This window comes from Aegilops tauschii, chromosome 3 (genome assembly GCF_002575655.3).
Source record: "Aegilops tauschii subsp. strangulata cultivar AL8/78 chromosome 3, Aet v6.0, whole genome shotgun sequence".
In the NCBI taxonomy this organism is placed as follows: domain Eukaryota; kingdom Viridiplantae; phylum Streptophyta; class Magnoliopsida; order Poales; family Poaceae; genus Aegilops; species Aegilops tauschii.
Window position 1 is genome coordinate 526,319,821 of NC_053037.3, and position 19,306 is coordinate 526,339,126.

At 47.1% G+C, this 19,306-nt stretch overlaps 2 protein-coding genes across 2 annotated transcripts; one reads left to right on the plus strand and one right to left on the minus strand.

Moving 5' to 3' along the window:
- Window positions 1–244: 244 nt before the first annotated feature.
- On the plus strand, window positions 245–4,322 carry LOC109741353 (F-box protein SKP2A). The gene is made up of 5 exons (XM_020300430.4): window positions 245–504; window positions 1,920–2,193; window positions 2,658–3,006; window positions 3,071–3,212; window positions 3,764–4,322. The coding sequence occupies exons 2-5, from the start codon at window positions 1,934–1,936 to the stop codon at window positions 4,153–4,155; spliced, it is 1,143 nt and encodes a 380-aa protein (XP_020156019.1). The 5' UTR covers window positions 245–504; window positions 1,920–1,933; the 3' UTR covers window positions 4,156–4,322.
- A 4,892-nt stretch (window positions 4,323–9,214) lies between these two features.
- Window positions 9,215–10,932, minus strand: LOC109741360 (S-norcoclaurine synthase 1). Its single transcript, XM_020300438.4, has 2 exons — window positions 10,164–10,932; window positions 9,215–10,090 (listed from the first exon to the last, which is right to left on the minus strand). The coding sequence occupies exons 1-2, from the start codon at window positions 10,700–10,702 to the stop codon at window positions 9,520–9,522; spliced, it is 1,110 nt and encodes a 369-aa protein (XP_020156027.1). The 5' UTR covers window positions 10,703–10,932; the 3' UTR covers window positions 9,215–9,519.
- Between the last annotated feature and the right edge of the window lie 8,374 nt (window positions 10,933–19,306).

A 19,306-nucleotide genomic window follows, 5' to 3' on the forward strand; every position in this document is an offset into this window, starting at 1 on the left:
CTACCCCACACAGAAAAGCCACTGTGCCCCACGCCAACGGCCGTTCCTGCGCGTCCCCGGGCCGGGGCGTTTCCAGAAGTTTCGCGGTGGCGCCTAGGCGTGTTGACAGACAGACAGCAACAGCCCACAGACACCCCTCCCGTTTTCCCGTCACCGCGTCTGGGAAAACGCAAAAACAAAACGGGAGGCTGAGAAAAAAGAGTCCGCCGCCGTATACAACGGAGAGAAAAAAAGAGAAGGAAACGCAGTCCCCAGGCCGTCGCCATCCCCACGCCCTGCTCACGTGCGCAGCCCCCCGCCCGCCACGCGCCGCCCTCGTGAGCCCCCCGTCCTCATCCCCTCCTTCCTCCCCTGCTGCCTATTAGAACCCGGCCTCGCTGCCTCCACGGGCAGCCGCCAGTGCTCAACTGCGGCAGCTAAAACTTGATTCTTTTTCCCCGAATAGATCGATCGCCTCTGGGTAGCGGCGCCGCCGCCGCTTCGCTTCTCGGCTCTCTTGGCTGGGTGAGTAGAGCTCGCGTCCTCTTCTCCCGTGTAATCTATCCTTACTGTTCCTTTTTAGGATTTGTTCTAGTCCTGTTCGGTGCCGGGGAGCGGGATCGCCTGCGGAAACTGGATCTTTCCGTGGTTCTGCTTCGAATCGGAAGCCGTTTCCGTAGGTTTTTTCTGTGGCTGCCTGTGCGCGAAAGCTACTTCGATCCTGGGCAAAGCTCGTGGTTGTTTTCTTGGATAATATTCCTCGGATCCTGATATTTGCACCGGGTCCCTGTCTCCGGCGGACGCTTATCCGCAGTGGAGGCTGGCCCGGTTAGCATTTAGTCCCCGAAGATTCGAGCTAATCTCTCCATTGAATTCTCTGGATTAGCTGATTAATGGAGATTTTTTCTGGATTAGCCGATTCGCTTCTGGTAGCGGCGGAGCATCTTATGCTTAAGTTTTGGTTTTCTTTTTATTAAATGTTTGCGTCGCTGAGCACGCCTCTGGCGGTTTATAGAAGTAGAGAAGATCCAAGTAGAAGGGGCCGGAAGCTCTGACACCTTCCAGAGGAAGGGGCCGTGCCCCGCGCTTGCTTGCCGTTTCCATTTAATTTGGCTTAGTGCGTTCCACGGTTGCTGACCCCCTTTTGATGGGGTCCGGGTCATGCAAAGTTCAGCCTCGGGCGAATTTGCGTGCAAGTTCCTCGTCTGGAAGTTGCTAGTTGCCGCAGATATATTTCTTTTAGGTGCTCTCGTAAGGAGAGATTGGATTGTTAATACGGAGGTACTGATCCTAAGGCCATCCATAGCAGTTTTTCTTACGCCACTTCTATCTGACTTTTGGTTCCTTCTGAACGCTCTGATTGACTTGACAGATCAGTGCAGTAGTCTTTGCTTCTTGAAGAATTCTTTTCTCGAACACGCATCTAAATGCGTGACATTCTGCATCAGAAGACACTCTACCTCGGAAGAGAACTCCATGGTTAACAACGGCTCATTAGCATAAGCCAACCAAAAATATTAAAGCGCAGGGCAAGAAAACCAAAACAAAGCAAAAGCAGAAAAGAGAATATAAGTACAGGGCAAGAAACGAAACAAAGCAAAGAGACAAGGACAGCACTACTTATCTAGGCAATAGCGTCTAGGTTCTCGATTGTATTATTGCTCCATTCCTCTGTTTGTGTTCCCTACCTAATCTTGCGGGTATTTATCTTCAGTTCACTAGATGTGACGTGCTTAAGTAAAAGTAGTAAGAACCCTACCATGATCAAGTAATTGCTAGATCTCGGTGAGGGCCTCTGACAGCGACATTCCAGTATGGTTTAGCGCATTCCTGGGAGGTTACTTGGATGCATTTACGTTTTCGTTGCGGATACTTATTACTAATCTAACCTATTGACTCTGTTTATATAAGTTTGCTAATAGCTGCACTACTGAATGCAGGTTTCGCTGTGAAAATGGTCAATGCACAGATGTTGAGTGGGTACTTGGACAATTCGTTCAATGCACTCATGGTTTCTGGTGGCGGTGAGAGTGGACAGCCACAGAATGGTGGCACAGACACCACCTTGTCAGGTTGGAAGGACCTTCCCATGGAGCTTCTGCTGAGGATCATATCAGTCGCTGGAGATGACAGGATGGCCATTGTAGCCTCCGGTGTTTGCACCGGGTGGCGTGATGCACTAGGATGGGGAGCCACAAGTCTCTCCTTCTCGTGGTGAGTGGTCTTCAATTCTGCATTTCTCTTGTATGCGAAGATGACCAATATTTGATTCTTCAGTTTACAAGATGGTTCAGAATTTTGGTTATAATTATGAAATGCCACTTGTAGGCTGTAAGCACAGCTTATCACTGGGTTTGTAGTTTAGATCATGTTATATATTATATTATTCAATCGTATGATTTATGTTGGAAGTCCACTGCAAATGTGAAATTTTCTTGGTCAATCAATTTGGTTCTTCAGCTGTCCAATAACGTAAGTAAAATGTTGTAGTTATACAACCATTAAAACTGCTCAATCAGATGATATATTTTCCCCAAGAAACTTTAATTTCTTAGTTCGAAATAAATAAATGGTTTGTTCAGGGCCTTATGTGACAACTACAAAATCTTGTCTTATTAGCAATGTTTGATGTGCATCGCAGATGAAAGGTTATTGATTGATCAAAGTGTCATTTTCAGGTGCCAGGACCACATGAATGAGTTGGTGATATCACTGGCCCACAAATTTACAAAGCTTCAAGTCCTTTCTCTAAGGCAAATCAAGCCTCAGCTTGAAGACACTGCAGTGGAGGCTGTAGCAAATTCTTGTCATGATTTGCGCGAGTTGGATCTGAGCAGAAGCTTCAGGCTTAGCGATCGGTCCTTGTATGCTCTGGCACATGGGTGCCCTCACCTTACAAGGCTGAACATCAGTGGATGTTCCAATTTCAGTGATGCTGCTTTGATCTACCTCACTAGTCAGTGCAAGAACCTGAAATGCTTGAATCTGTGCGGGTGTGTGCGGGCAGCATCCGACAGAGCGTTGCAGGTACTAAAGCTGCGACAACATACTTTGCGTGAACCTTTATTTAATCTCTATTATCTTGATGCAGGCCATAGCCTGCAACTGTAGTCAGCTGCAATCTTTGAACCTTGGTTGGTGCGATACTGTCACTGACGGGGGAGTCACTAGCCTGGCATCAGGATGTCCTGAACTTAGGGCCGTCGACTTGTGTGGCTGTGTTCTTATAACAGGTAATTTGTTTAATTGATCTTATGTTCCCTCAGTCTGTACAACCTGGTAGTTGGTTGATTGCTAAAACAAAACATACAAGGATACTAGCACTTTGTTTCTCTGCTAGGTAGTTTAACAGTTTAGTCAATATCGAAGACGCTGACTGACACAAACGATGATATCAGAACTAGTCCTGGCTTTCTGCCAGGTCTATGCTTTGCAATCATATTGTATTTAGGACAAAGGCATTTGCAACTTGCATTATTTATTGGAATGCAACATCTCTAACATTACATTACATGCATCCAATTACTTAGTGCATCCAAAATTTTGTTAAGTTGCTTCTGCATCCTTTTTACCCTTATACACTGTTCTCTGAGGTGCAACCTTCATACTTCTCCAAGATCAAGTGTGCTCACCCAAGTTTATTTCGGTTGGTAATGATCTTCACCATATACGGCATTGTTATCTAAGTTCAGCATCGTTTACAGTGCTGTAGTTGCTTGTCAGTCGCATGCAGAGCCATGCTCATTGCCTGAAATCTGACTCCTGTCCGTTTCTCCTTCTGCAGATGAGAGTGTGGTTGCTCTTGCAAACGGCTGCCCTCACCTGCGTTCCCTGGGGCTGTACTACTGCCAGAACATCACCGACCGGGCCATGTACTCGCTGGCGGAGAACAGCCGCATCAGGAGCAAGGGCATGAGCTGGGACGCGGCTAAGAGCAGCCGCGGCCGCGACGACAAGGACGGCCTCGCCAGCCTGAACATCAGCCAGTGCACCGCGCTGACGCCCCCGGCCGTGCAGGCGGTGTGCGACTCCTTCCCGGCGCTCCACACGTGCCCGGAGAGGCACTCCCTCATCATCAGCGGCTGCCTGAGCCTCACCGCCGTGCACTGCGCGTGCGCCCACCACCGGCACCGCGCCGGGGCCGGGAGAGCCATCCTGTCTAACCATGCCTACTGAGGTCACTGCCTGTGTGGATCATGGCAGGGTCATGAGATCCCGGGTATGGCGGACTTTGTATCGTGTTGTATCAGCGAAACTGAAGTGGAACCCAGGGTGCTGTGGAAGCCCTGTGTGTCTGTACTTGTGTTTGCCGAAGGACATTAACAAATGAGTTCTCTGGAGAACATGTGAGCCTTGCTTGTGCAATGTGCCCGTCAGGAATTTTTCTTCTTCTTTTGTGTGTGTGTGACGGGGCTACGTCCCTGCGGCTAGCCAAAGCTTGGCCTGAACTGATCTTTTTTCTTTTTTGAGGGATGGCCTGAACTGATCTTATTAGAAGAAAGCCACAGTATTTACTAAGCTGAGAAATTAGAGGGGATTGAGGCTGCGAAGCAGAATCACAACGAGCCCCGTGTCACCCTCGCTCGGGCGGCGCCCGATCCTTCTTCCCGGACGAACCTTACTACAACACATACCTCATATTACTGCTCACTAAAAACTGACGGAGTTAATATCGAGTTAACCAGCAAATCAATCTGTTTGATCAGGTTTTGTGTGTGTGTGATCAGATTTTGGAATCATTGTTGAGAAATTAATGTTGAAATATGAGGCAGGCTTTAGGCCCAATCGACAATTTTAGAAAAATCTCAAGGGCCCATGTAGGTTTCATGATAAGGGATGTGATGGAAAAACTAGCATCACCTCATTAGTGGACGAAAAGTTGAACCTCTTTATAAGAGAATTTTTTTCACATGTCATAGAACTTGATAAGAGAAGTGGTTCCTGGGCATAGTTCCGCTGTCCGCCTCACCACACCTCACGTGAATAAGCAGCCGAGCCGAGCTTACACCTATGTTATTTGTGCGCTTGTGCTTAATTAGGTGACAGTGATTTTATAAACCTTCCAGGCAGTTTTGGGAAGGTTTCGTTGGGTTTTTTCCTTTTTTTTCTTTTTTCTAGTTTTCTTCATTTTTATTTTTTGTTTTCATTTTGTTTTTTATATACCATTCTTCACATTTTGCAAATTCATGTTGAACTTTTTGTGTAGATGATAACTATTTTTTAGTTAAATATTGATCATTTTTCAAATAGATGCTGAACATTTTTTCAAATATAGGTCGACCATTTTTTAAAATGAGCGAGAATATTTTTAAACAATTGTTATATGCATGTTCAACAGTTTTTAGTACACATTGAACCTTTTTCATATTCAAATTAAACAATTTCAAACACGCATTGAAATTTTTTCAAATACATGCTGAATATTTTTCTTAAATGCACATTGAATAAAAAATAATATTCACATTAAACCTTTTTGGAATACACGTTAATCATTTTCCAGTATACCTTGAAGATGCTACAAACACAGGTTGATTTTTTTAAAATATATGCAAATACATGTTGAACATCACTAGGGGTTGCTTTTGCTTAACCGATGTAAGATGTGACAACTTAAGCTTATTATCGCCGCTATCAAAGTGATAAACTTTCTACTCTAATTGCGATCATAAGAGAATAGATCCATCTGGTAAAACAACAAGCTATGAAAATATGGTGCCGGTTAAAGATAAGGGAAATAAACGTACTTTCAATTCTTTAAGATGGCCGGCAGTCGATGGATGGGCTCAGGAGGGGGGGGGAGGGGGGGGGGGGGGAGTTGTGCTTTCGGCGACGAGATCGACACGACAGCGGCGATAGAGCTTGATTTCGGTGGCGATAACAATCAATGATTGTCTCTGAGTGCGGCAGGCTGGCGGAGGAGGCAGTGGGGTGTCGAGGAAGGCAAAAGGTGGCCGGAAGCAACGCCGGCGACGATGCAGCATGCGATGGGGACAATGCCTGCGCTGGTAGAAGCAAATTTTTTTGCTCCAGAGGTGGGCAGACGAGTATATTTAAGAGTCTGGCAGCCACAGGGTAATTATTTTACTCTAATGCATATAAGAGATCGCTTAGGTACAGTTTGAAGGAATAAAACCGAATTTCTACTCCTCCCACGTCTCTTAAGGGATTGGTTTGAGATGCTTCAAGAACTCTAGATATATGGTGGCCGACAAGTGCAGTGAAACAATTATACATGTATCAGTCTATCAGTTCATTGCCAGTCATATAAATTTGACATGTAAGCTATAGCCAAGGAAACTTCTTCCTTTTTGCGGGGTATAGCCAAGGAAACTTCAAACATGCATTTACGAGTTTAGGCCTGGAAGTTGTCATATGCGCCCTGAAGGCACCTTTAGGTCTGAATTCTTTCTGTAACTAGAAGAGGAAGCTTACATACAATACAATGTTCAACTTCTTCAGCCAGAAAATCATCGTTACAAATGATGTGTACTTAGGGCATCTCCAACAATGACTCTTAAACCGTCTTTACACATTCGGACCGCGTGGTTTGGACGTGTGCATCATCCAGTGCGGTCCTGCATCGGTCCGCAAGACGGTTCGGACGCACTTTCTCCCGCAAACCGGAGACAAACAGGGGGGGGGGGGGGGTTGCGGGCATCAACCACGCCCGCTTCTGACCACCATGGACCACCCTAAACCATGCTTCCTCGCCCGCGTGTGTTCCCTCCTGGCGCCACCTGTCCGCATTCATGCGAATGTAGAGCAGCCGCTTCACATTTAAGCTGGCTCCAGAGCGGACGCGACCTCTCAATGCCTCCGCCATTGAAGCGGCGTGCCGACTGAGGGCGCCGCCCGCGACACGTCCTTGGTGTCCACGCCTGTTCAATGCCAGAGACGGGTTACTGGAGGACGGGACAGATATCTACCACGCCCGCCCAATGCCACGTCCGTCCGTATGCCGCAATTAAGCAGACTCGCCGGCCGAGAAACCCACTCCGGCGCCGTGCATTGATGAACCCGGACGCCTGGCTCACTGGAATCTCGTATTTAAAGGCGGCCACACCCGGCTAACTCCACGCCACAACACAAACCACTCCACATCCTCCTCCCTTGCATCACATCCACCATGGCTGCAGGCGACGAAGCTCTGTGAGAGAGCCTTTCCACATAGGTGAACGTAGAGGTGGCTGCCCTTGCGGCCGCCTGGCAGAGTCGCCTTGCCAGGCGGATCAAGGCCGACGATACCGTACCGGGGCTCACGCATGTACACGCCGGCTTCACCATAGGGCAGGCGCAAGCGCACTACAACGCCGCCATGGCGGAGGTGTAGCCTGCACCGGTGCCTATGTCAGCGTTTCAGCAGGCGCAAGAGGAACAATGGTACAACCAGTTCCTCCGGGAGTAGCTCTGGTCGGCGGAGGGCTAGATCTACGGCGAGCGCGCGAGCGAGGAGGCCATGGCGGCCATGGCCGCAGCGAACCCCAACTTCGTCGCGAAGCAGCGTGCGATCTACGAGGTCGTTTGCGCTCAAGCCATCGCTCGCCATGAAGCAGCCGCCGCAGAGGCGCAGTGGCAGGTGATCGCGAAGGAGAACAACGCCTAGCTGCGCCTCCTGCGTGCCGCCGACGAACTATCAGGCGGCCCGGTGGGATGACGACAGCACGGGCGCCACCATTTCCATCATGGACGTCACGTCCATCGGCAATGGACTCATCTGAGGATGAATAGAGCACGGGTGGTGGCAGGGCCTTGTGTCCCATGTGGTCGGTTTGTCTTCCATGTTCTACTCTTCCTCGCCGGAGACCGCAACTTCACTTCATCGGTCTTACCAATGATGCTCATGGAGACGAGGATGGAGGAGGTGGTCCCAGGAAGGAAACAATAAGGGCTTGGACGCCGGTGGCCGTCGTAGCTTTTTTTTTTGCTAAATGTTTGAGATGTAATGAAGATCTGCCGTGTTTATATGAAGTACACTAAGTTTGCATGAATTTCGTCCGGTTGATTCATAAAGTTGTTGAAATATATGCGGACAACATTGAATGACGGTCTCCGCATCCGTGTCTATCAACTGGTCCTCCGTCTATAGATGAATACGAAAGTAAATTTGCGGGTCATCGTTGGAGATGCCCTTGCCATCCCTTTACATAACGGCGTCCCTCATTTTATCTCTTAGGAGTTGTTCCGGAATAGTCTTTTGCGGCTGTAGCCAAAACCACAATACTGCACGCATTGAACAAGGCTATACTGTCAATCAAGCCTCAAATCAATCATCATTAGAGCATCTCCAACAGCCGCGCTAAAAAACGCACGCGCACGGTAAACTGGCTTTTTAGCGCGCACGGGACATTTTCGCGCGCTCCAACGGTGGCGGGAAACTAGCGCGCGCGGAAAACGATTGCACGCGCGGGGAAAAAGGCGGCAGCTCGCGCGCTAGATTTGGCGCACCGCGTCCGGCACACCTATAAATTGCAGTGCCCTCTGCCGCTCTCTCTCTCCTCCCTCTACCGCTTTCTCTCCTCGCCGCCGACACGACACCACCGTGTCACCATGCCGCCTCGCCGCCGGGGAGGTTCGGCTACCGCGGCGTCTGCGTGCGTCCGTCCGGCACCTACTCCGCCTCGATTCGGTCGGGCGGCGGCGTGCGCCTCGGCCTCGGAACCTTCGACACCGCCCAGGATGGCGCCCGCGCGTACGACACTGCGGCGTGGCGCCTCCGGCTGTCCCGTTAGGACATGAACTTCACCGATGTGGCGACGCGGGAGCGTGCATAGGAGTTGGCACCTTTCCCGCGGCTTATCACCGACGAGGATCGTCGCAAAAACTGGAGGCGGGAGCGCCGTCTCAGCCTGGCCGAGATGGACGAGGAAGCCATGGCGCTGTGGAGGCAACGCTTCCCGCAAGACATCATGAACGAGGAACAGTTCTTCGCCGAGAGGAGGGCGGAGAGGGAGGAGAGGAGGAAGGAGCGAGCCGCCTATCGTGAGGACAAGCAAACGCGGAAGGCGGTTGCTAAATACAACATCGCGCTAGGAGATGCGTCGTCCTGGGACTCCCGCGACGAGCGGTTCCTTAACGCCTACGCTCAGACGTCGGAAGAGGACATCACCGAGGCAGAGTCCGAGTCAGAGAATGACGAGTAGTAGTAGTTTTTCGTTTTATTTTGTATCGTAGAAGCAGGCTATGTGACGAACTATGAATTATCTATTGTAGGAGAAGACTATGAACTATCTACGCATTTTGTATTGTAGAAGCAGGCTATGTGCCGAACTATCTCCATATTTGTACTATCAGAACGAAATATGTATCGAATCTTAAGGAAAAAAAAATGAAATATAGCGCGCCTGCTGAAGCGGCTCGGGCACGCTTTATTTTGCGGCGGCCGCTGGAGCTAGCGCACTGCCGCGCGCAAAACCTGACTCACCCGGCGCTGTATTCTGATTTTTAGCGTTTTGCGGCTGGTGGAGATGCTCTTAAGACATTAACAGACTTTAGTGGACACCAGTCACACCACAACGATGACCATGTATTGCTATCAAAGTATCAATCGATCTTCATGGCGTCCATGATGTTCTTGCCGTCGAGCTTGCTGGAGACCACGAGCTTCACATATTCCTGGACGCTGACACTCCTGTACCGCGGCTCCCCGTCTCCGACGACCTCCTCCAGCGGCCCGTACATGGTGCCGAACCTCCCACTGTGGAACGTCGCGATGGACATCCGCTCATGGCGTGCGTTAACCACCGCCCTGTGCTCGACGCTCCTGTACTTCCCGTTGGTGAACACCTCAATCACGTCGCCGACGTTGACGACGAGGGCGCCGGGGAGCGGCGTGACCGGGACCCAGCCGCCTTTCCTCCTGATCTGCAGCCCGGGGACCTTGCTGACCTGCAGCAGCAGCGTCAGCCCGACGGCGTCCGAGTGCGGCGACAGGCCCAACACGCTGTCCACATGCGCCTCCGGGCAAGGCGGGTAGTAGTTCATCCTCACTGACTGCGACGCGGCGAGCCTCGTCATGTCCGAGTGGTCTCTCACGCCCAGGTTCTCCGCCATGGCTCCCAGCAGCTCACCTGCCACCCTTTGCACCTCCGTAGAGTAGTTCTCCAAGCAAGTCCTGCCACAGCAAACAAATCAACGGGAGCTTGACGATGATATGATTTTCTTCTGTCAGTTGATTATCCACTTACTTGAATGTGGAAGGGTTGGACGGCCAGAGGCGGAGATCGCGGTAGGTGGGCGGCTGCGTGAGGAGGAAGAACATGTCCGCCCAGTCGAGCGTCTGCTCCTCCGAGACGACGAATGCCTGGCCGTACCCCTCGATCTCTCCGGGCTGCTGCGCAAAGGCCGTCTTCTCGGCCAGCGGGAGCGCGAAGAATCCCATGACGTTCTTCTTCATCTCCTCCACGGTCTCCTCGGGTATCCCGTGGTTCACCACCTGAAAGAACCCCCAGTCCTCGCAGGCCGAGCGCAGCCTGGCGGCCTCCTCGTCCCGCCCGCCGGCGAGGCCATCCGGATTGAGGAGCCGGCCGAGGTCGATGATGGGGACGTGCTCCTGTTCTTCGCCGGCAGGGGCGTCGGGGCGCAGGTCGGCCGTGTTGGGCTGAGGCCGCACATAGCGGCGGAGGAGGGTGGGCGTGACCGCGAGCTCGTCGGGCCGGCCGGCGAGGTCCTGCACGTTGGGCACGGGCAGCGAGCCGCCGAGGTTCCGCGGCTTGGTCTCCTCCATCGGATCAGGTAGATAGACTATTGTGCTTGCTCGCTGCTCACCTCGTCAGTGATCGATTTATCTTGCAGTTGCAGGTGAAAGGCGGCCGGCACGTTTGTCCTGTCCGGAGTCATGTGCTCGTGGCGTTCGCCACGTTGAGGAAGGAGACGAGATCGACCAACAAAACTGCTAGCTGGAGTAGATTGCAATAGCTAATTGAGCTGTTGTGCAAATGCCAATAGAAAAGGTCTGAGATGCCGACGCGGTAGCTACTACCACTTTTGTTTGCTTGTAAAGAGGAGAAGAAGGGAATCACATCACGCCCTCCTGTGTGCTAGCTTTTTTATTTTTTATTTTGAGGGGTTCCTGTGTGCTAGCTAGATTGATATCTAGAAGGAACCTAGTGCAGTGCAGGGCAGGTCCTGAGGTCAGAAGGGGGTGCTATGTACTGGGTGTGGCTCCAAGGGCCTTTGGTCAAAGCAACTCTAGGAGATCCAGCAAAATGTTGACCCACAAAACGCGTTTGCAGTTCGCGCAAAATCGTTTTTCGGGCTGGCGAGGACTAGCACAGATGCAGACCCCAAACGGACCCATATAAAAGTATATTTGCGGAATATGCTTTTTTACGGGTCGAATATGCGGGTTTTGCTCGGGCAACAGCGCAACGACCCGCAAACAAAAAAACTGCAAATCTGAAATTTGTCATAGGGTTTCACAAACAAGTTCAAATTCAAATGACATAAACAGTTTGCGCGCGAATAAAAACGAAGTTCATTACGCAAAAGAGGGCATGCAAAGGTATGCACCCATGTCCGGCATCATCTTGGGGGTCGATCTTCACTCGGCGTCATGGAGTCCATCTTGAAGTTCATCGGCGCCACCGTAGCCACCTCCGTCGCTTGTTCCAACTCCCGCACCGAAATCATCCACATTGCCACCGTATGGAGCAGAGAAAACATCACCGGAACTGGCAGACGGACCGGCCGAGGCGACCATTCTCCTCTTCAAGATCTCTCTCCTTGCCATATCATGCCATGTTTTGGTAACGTCGTCCATGTCATTGTGGCTCATTGACATGATCTTGTTCTCTTCGGCGAGCAACAATGACAGCGATTTGTTTTCAGAGCAACAATGACAGCTTGATCTTCCAAGATGGTGTAGTTCTTCGATCTTTGGCTTTTCCCAGCTTTTGCTTGTGAATTCTCAAACGCTTCCGCTTCGATCTCCGCCAAGTCGTCCGCACAACCATGATCGTCCACGCCGCACTCTGTTTCATTGTAAACGAAAGGTTCGAAGGGGGCTTGATCAATGTCAATCGCGTTTGTGTCCAACAAGTTCACGAACTCGGTTGTTGCATTGTTCGAATCACCGCTATACCGAACGATAACAAGTCATGAGCTATCGAAAAACAATGGCGAAAATGAAAGAGAATCACCAAAGTCCGAAGAGATATACCTTCCGGCCATTTCGTCGAACACCTCGCTCGCGGGGGGAGCAGCACCGTTGGACGGCATCGCCGGAGCACCTCCTTGCGGGGGGATGGAGTGAGAGGTTGAAGAAGATTTGTTCCTTAAAGTCGGAACCTTCCTCCGCTTTGCGCCCGCGGCCTTGCCGGCCTTCTCCGCCGCCGGCCGGGATCGCACGGCAGCATTGCCGCCCGGAGCGCGGGCCATCGCGGCGGGGGCAGCCGGATTCCCGCCCTGCACAAGCACGTTGCCCTGCCGCTTGCGGGCAGGCGTGGCGTGTGCTTGGGCGACGCCGGCGGGGCCTAGATGGCCGGCGACAAGATCCGCCCGAGGGGAAGGGGCGTGCGCGACCTCGACGGCGACGGGGGGCAGCATGGGGTCGTCCATGGTGGCGAGGGACGGCCGGGGAGGAGCAGCCGGAGCTTTCGGAGAGGGGGCAATGGTGACGGAGGGTGCGGGAAGCGGAAAAGGGGGCGCGAAAATGTCCCTCCCGCCAAATCTCGCGCCGGATGGGGGTTGAGCTCGGGTCGGCCTCCCAGCCCGTGAAGATAGAGGTTGGGAGAGAAGATTTGCCGGGCCCCGCAAAACTTTTTGCGGGCCGGGGCGTTTTGCGGGGTCTGCTCGTGCAGATTTTTCGGCCCCGATCCGCAATTTGGCGGTTATTTTGCGGGTCGGGGCGTTTTGCGGGGTCTGCTAGATTTGCTCTCATCGCCTCCCATGACCCCGTGTACGAGTACGACACTGTCAAAAAGAATGTAACCTCGTGTACGTGTATCTCTAGCTAGCTTACGCATCTACACCGTCAGCTTATTGTGGAGGAAATCGATCAGGCAAGATCTGTCAGCTTGATGTGAGCCTGCGTCTCGGCGTGATTTCTCATGGTCGTCCTCGACGAGTTGGCTCGACGAAAGTAAAGCCGACCCCGAGGCAAACAATGGCCGAAATATTTTGGTATTGCTGGTACCATTTGTCAAGAACAACCAGCAAGAATGTCTGATGCGATTTGGTGCAACCCAATCGATACAGTCTGCATCAAGCTTTTGTTTTTGTTTCTCGAGCAAAAGAGAGGCTTTCCCTCCGATTTCATATTAGGAAACCATTTGTCTTAAGCGAACTACAAACGCTACACACTCCAACCCAAGCAACGAAACTCCCAGCTAGACAAGGTGCTATTTTTTTTAACATCAGTACAACACAAGAACTCATATACATGCGCATACACTTACCCATATGAACGCACACACGCACACCCTACCTCTATGAGCACCTTCGAAAGACTGAGCCGGCATATCATCTTGAGATTTACGAATTCACCGTAGGCACCTCGTCATCAACGGGAACGTTTTCTCCCACTGAATGCGCATCGCCGAAAATCCTGAAATAAATACGAGCACCAGGATTTGAGCCCTGGTGGGCTGGGGATACCACAGTCCCTCTAACCATCCAACCACAGGCTGGTTCAGAGACATGGTGCTATTATAGACACAACACTGCAGGGGCCAAAACAGAGCGACAAAAACGACTGCTGGACAGCAACCTGAATAACAGTTTCACCAACCAGCACAACGCAAAAGGATCAACAAATCAACGGAATAGAACCACCTGGGAGCTAAACCCAATAACCTAACTTCCTTTTTTGCGGGGTAATAACCTAACTTCCAGGACTAGCAATGTCGAAGGGAAATACCCTTTGGTTTCTGGGTATACACTCCATATAGAAAATAATAATGACTATTAAAAAAACTCAAAAAGTTTTGTTTTTTTTGACAAAAAACTTGACTTTCTTTTGCACTAGTATATAAATTTTCACGAATAGAAAACCATCGTTGACATCAGGGCAAAAAAATTATTTGCTATTATAGGTCACTATTCACACTATTTTGATCGGATTTTTTGTCTTTTTAAAATGAAGTCAACGAGATTTTTTCTTTTATGGATTTTTTTTACCAGTACAATGAAAGGTCAAGTTTATTTCAAAAATATTTTCAGAATTTGTTGACTTTTTATTTAATTACTATTTTTTTTTCATATATGGTGTATGTACACCCATAGACCAAAAGTTCCCCTCCCGCCTCCGACCCTGAAATCAGCCACCGAGTTAAAGAACTCCAGGCCTCCATACTTGTGAAGCACGAAACACCTCATTTGCAAGCTGCTCGAGAAGTTTTGCTCCCGGTGTCAACATTGTTGCCTCTCGGTCCTTTATCCGCAGAATGGACCAATCAATGATCCTATTACATACTAGTTTTCCTAAAAGAGAAATTGTGCCATCCTTTTTAATTGCCCCAGTGACTGAAATATTACGATCAAAGCAAGTAAAATACAGGTTTAGATAGGCTTCTTTGAGTAGCTAACTTCCAACCCGCCAATCTTCCCAAAACTTAGTATTCTTGCCATCCCCAATCTTCTTTTTCACATTTTGATAAAAAATGTGAATCCCCCACTTTTGGTTTAATGCCAGAGATACACTTATCATTCACATATTTACTCAAAAGAACCTCTTACCACAACCCAGACTCGGTTTCTAGTTTCCAGTACCATTTAGCAAGTAAAGCTTTGTTAAGCAGTTGTAGATTTAAAATCCACAAACCCCCTGTTGCTTTGGCATACAGTAGGTTTTCTAATTTACTAAATGATATTGTTTTTTCTTATCTTCATCAGCCTGCCACACCAACCCAGGTCTAAAAAAGTCAGTCTTCTTTGTAATTCCAATCAGTGATCCTATTACATACTAGTTTTCCTAAAAGAGAAATTGTGCCATCCTTTTTAATTGCCCCAGTGATTGAAATATTACGATCAAAGCAAGTAAAATACAGGTTTAGATAGGCTTCTTTGAGTAGCTAACTTCCAACCCGCCAATCTTCCCAAAACTTAGTATTCTTGCCATCCCCAATCTTCTTTTTCACATTTTGATAAAAAATGTGAATCCCCACTTTTGGTTTAATGCCAGAGATACACTTACCGTTCACATATTTACTCAAAAGAACCTCTTACCACAACCCAGACTCGGTTTCTAGTTTCCAGTACCATTTAGCAAGTAAAGCTTTGTTAAGCAGTTGTAGATTTAAAATCCACAAACCCCCTGTTGCTTTGGCATACAGTAGGTTTTCTAATTTACTAAATGATATTGTTTTTTCTTATCTTCATCAGCCTGCCACACCAACCCAGCTCTAAAAAAGTCAGTCTTCTTTGTAATTCCAATCAGTGATCCTATTACATACTAGTTTTCCTAAAAGAGAAATTGTGCCATCCTTTTTAATTGCCCCAGTGACTGAAATATTACGATCAAAGCAAGTAAAATACATGCTTAGATAGGCTTCTTTGAGTAGCTAACTTCCAACCCGCCAATCTTCCCAAAACTTAGTATTCTTGCCATCCCCAATCTTCTTTTCCACATTTTGATAAAAAATGTGAATCCCCCACTTTTGGTTTAATGCCAGAGATACACTTACCGTTCACATATTTACTCAAAAGAACCTCTTACCACAACCCAGACTCGGTTTCTAGTTTCCAGTACCATTTAGCAAGTAAAGCTTTGTTAAGCAGTTGTAGATTTAAAATCCACAAACCCCATGTTGCTTTGGCATACAGTAGGTTTTCTAATTTACTAAATGATATTGTTTTTTCTTATCTTCATCAGCCTGCCAAACCAACCCAGCTCTAAAAAAGTCAGTCTTCTTCGTAATTCCAACAGGAATGTGGTAGAAAGATACCATAAAGAGGGGGATGCTAGTAAGGAGGATTGCACAAGAGTAATTCTTCCAGCTATGCTCATTTAATAATCTCCCTTGCCAACAAGCACACTTCTTTTCAATTTTCTCTGTTACCACCTTCCAAAATGTATTCTTGTCAGCATCAGGGCGACGTGAGTTCTTCGGAGGGACATAACTCAACACGAAGTAAAGATTTCTTGGTATAATGCAGCTCTCTTAACAACCACACCAAATAAAAAAAATCTCACTCTTATGAAAGTTAATGGTGAGTCCAGACTTTTGCTCAAAAACACTAAGAATGAACTTAAGATTTCTAGCACTCTCCTCATCATCCTGAAGCAAGAAAGTCATGTCTTCTGCATATTGCAACATATTAATACCATTATTAAGATTTTTAGTTAAAACCCCTTTAGCAAATCCCCCACTGCTTAGCCTTTTCTAAAACAATGGCCAAAGAATCCACATGTAGATCGAACAACAAAGGAGATAAGGCATCTCCATGTGTTAAACCTTTGTGTGTTTTGAAAAAAGGTCAAATGGCATCATTCTCATTTATTCCCACATGCCATCCTATCATAGTGTGCATGACCCAGTCACACCACTGATCAAGAATTTTTTTAAGCTTCAACATTTTATACACAAAAGGCAACTTAATTTTGTCATATGCTTTCTCAAAACCAATTTTGAAAAGCATGGCACTTTGTCTTTTGTGATGTATGGCATTCAGGGCTTCATGTAAAACCACAACACCCTCCATAATGTACCTACCTTTTATGAAGGCAGTTTGAATATGAGAGATAACAGGATCCATCAGCCTAATTAGTATGTTCATCAGAATTTTTTGTTATAATTTTGAAGCTGACATTAAGCAAACAAATAAGTCTAAATTTATGTATCTGGTTTGCATCTTTTGTCCCGGGCACCACCAAAGTAATAATCTCATAATTAAGTCTGGAGATATACAACCTACCCCCATGGAAATAATCAAGCAATCCCCTGAGAACCCTTTTGATCGCATACCAAAAATGCTAAGAAAATTAAGTAGGAACACCACCAGGACCATGGATTTTATTTTTTTCATGGAAAAAACAATAGAGTGTATCTCTTCCATGGAAAAAGGTTCCACCAACCCTACAACCTTTTGTTGATCAATTTCCACTACTTCCTGAATGTTCAAAGCAATAGAGGAAACATCAGCATGTCCAAATAGTTTTTTTATAGAAGTCAGTAATGTACCGCATCAAATTTCTCCTCCCTCAATTACTCCTTCATCTTGTTCCAAAGATAAGATTCTGTTTTTACTCCTTCTCCCATTTGCTTTAGCATGGTAATTCCTTTTATTACAATCACCCTCCCCGATTTCTTTATCTTTATATATGTGCAGCCATTTTAACTCATCCCGTTTTAGCAATTTATTCACTTGTTCTCTGAGTGTAATATGCTCATTTCTATCATAAGCAGATAAACCATTAACCTCGGCATTTTTATCAATGGCATCTAGTTTATCCACAATCTCTTTTTTATGTTATATATATAAAGCATAGGCATTTAAGTTCCATCCTTTAATTTTCTGTCTCATAATTCTCATTTTCTTCTGCCATCTTTCTATATTGGGGCTCTCGGTGATCCAAGTATTAGTAACAAATTCTTTAAAGCCATCTCTTAACATCCAATAATTTTCAAATCTAAAGATGGGTTTAGTCACACTATGTGACCTAGTCTTCAAAATAAGAGGAGTGTTGTCAGCCATTTCTGTCACCAAAGCTTGCACCATAGCAAGTGGATACTTTTCTTCCCAAATAGGACAAATTAAAATTCTATCAAGTTTCTCATAGGTTGGGTCGGCTAAACTGTTAGCCCAAGTAAATTCCTCACATTCAACGGATGCTCTCTCAGCCCAGCATGTTTTATAATGGCATTAAACACAAAACTCCAATGGTCACAGCCAGAGGGTTTGTTTTTAGAGCTATTTCTAATCAGATTAAATCACCACCCACCATGATACGTCTCCGTCGTATCTATAACTTTTGATTGTTCCATGTCAATATTATACAACTTTCACATAATTTTGGCAACAATTTGTATGATTTCTTGGACTAACATATTGATCCAGTGCCCAGTCACTACTAGGGAAAAGCCTAGCAGTAGCGTGGGTTTTTGGCCTACTAGTAGTGCGGGAGACCGCACTACTGATACGGAGCTATAGCTAAAGGTTATCAGTAGCGCGGGAGACCGCGCTACTGATACGGTGCTATAGCTAAAGGTTAGCAGTAGCGCTGGTTTACCCGCGCTACTGCTATATCCACTTAGTAGCAGCGCTTCCTGAAGAAGGCGCTACTGGTAATTACTAGTAGCGTGTCTCATTGCCCGCGCTACTACTATTATTCCGTATTCTATTTCTTTTTTATTTCATGTCGTATTCATACACCTTTATACAAGTTTTCATACAATAGCAATTTAAAGATTGTTTTTACATCATAATGAGTTATTACATCACTGGGTGAAAGAACCGTGGACTAGTTTCAAGTGGATGGACATCCACATGAAACTAATCTGTGGTTCTTTCACCCAATGATATAATAAATATCATCATCATCATCATATCATTAACAACTTATCATCATAATACATCATTGTCATATAACACCTCCTCATGATCATCATTTTCATCAATGAGACATCATATAGCAAGTTGGTCACTAGTCATAATCACAACTCCTCCTCATCATCATCAACTCTAACACGTACATTGTAGCACATAATAACATGTTGTACCTAGGACCTACTTTTCTCTCATAAGACCTACTACCCTCTCTTAGGTAAAATAACATAAAACAAGATAGGCCCTGATTCTCCATTATGGAGAATGGAGATTATCTTGTCTCCAATTCTTGCGCTTCGCACAATGTTGCATCCAAGTAGCTCCCTACGGTTGACCATACATTTTTTCAATCTTTGATTGTCATGTCTTCATCGGTTTTAGAAATCCGGTATGAACAGGAGTGATTCGTAGGATGACATGGCCGTAAGTTCAAAACATCAAGGCGACCTTTCGAAAACATCAGATGAGGCACACAATCCTTCGGGATTTTCCTTGAAAAACATAGTAATAACTTCGTAGTTAGCAATGTAGTTGAGTTTCAGAAGAATTTATGCAAAAGATGCACTGATGTCGTAATGGTAAAAAATCTTACCATGACATCTCCATGGATGTTACCGTAATTCAACACGTGCGCTAGTGGCACGTATTGACCATAATGTGGAGGAGTTTGATAATAGATATTGTAATTCTCAAGATCAGTAATAAATGAGATCAGATGATTTTTCTCCTGATAAGTTAATTCTGAGCCTCAGTGTAGTAGGTTCTGTCTGCCGTCTTCCGCACATTTTTTGAAGAATGAAAATAAGCTATCAATGGAAATAAGTTGTCAACTATTTTGAAATAA

Excerpts from the sequence above, each read along its gene's own strand:
- LOC109741360 (XM_020300438.4), bottom strand. The coding sequence starts at position 10,702 with ATGGAGGAGACCAAGCCGCGGAACCTCGGCGGCTCGCTGCCCGTGCCC. Across the intron at positions 10,091-10,163 it reads TCCAACCCTTCCACATTCAA|GACTTGCTTGGAGAACTACT; the intron begins GTAAGTGGATAA and ends TTGCTGTGGCAG.
- LOC109741353 (XM_020300430.4), top strand. The coding sequence starts at position 1,934 with ATGGTCAATGCACAGATGTTGAGTGGGTACTTGGACAATTCGTTCAAT. Across the intron at positions 2,194-2,657 it reads ACAAGTCTCTCCTTCTCGTG|GTGCCAGGACCACATGAATG; the intron begins GTGAGTGGTCTT and ends TGTCATTTTCAG. Across the intron at positions 3,213-3,763 it reads TGGCTGTGTTCTTATAACAG|ATGAGAGTGTGGTTGCTCTT; the intron begins GTAATTTGTTTA and ends CTCCTTCTGCAG.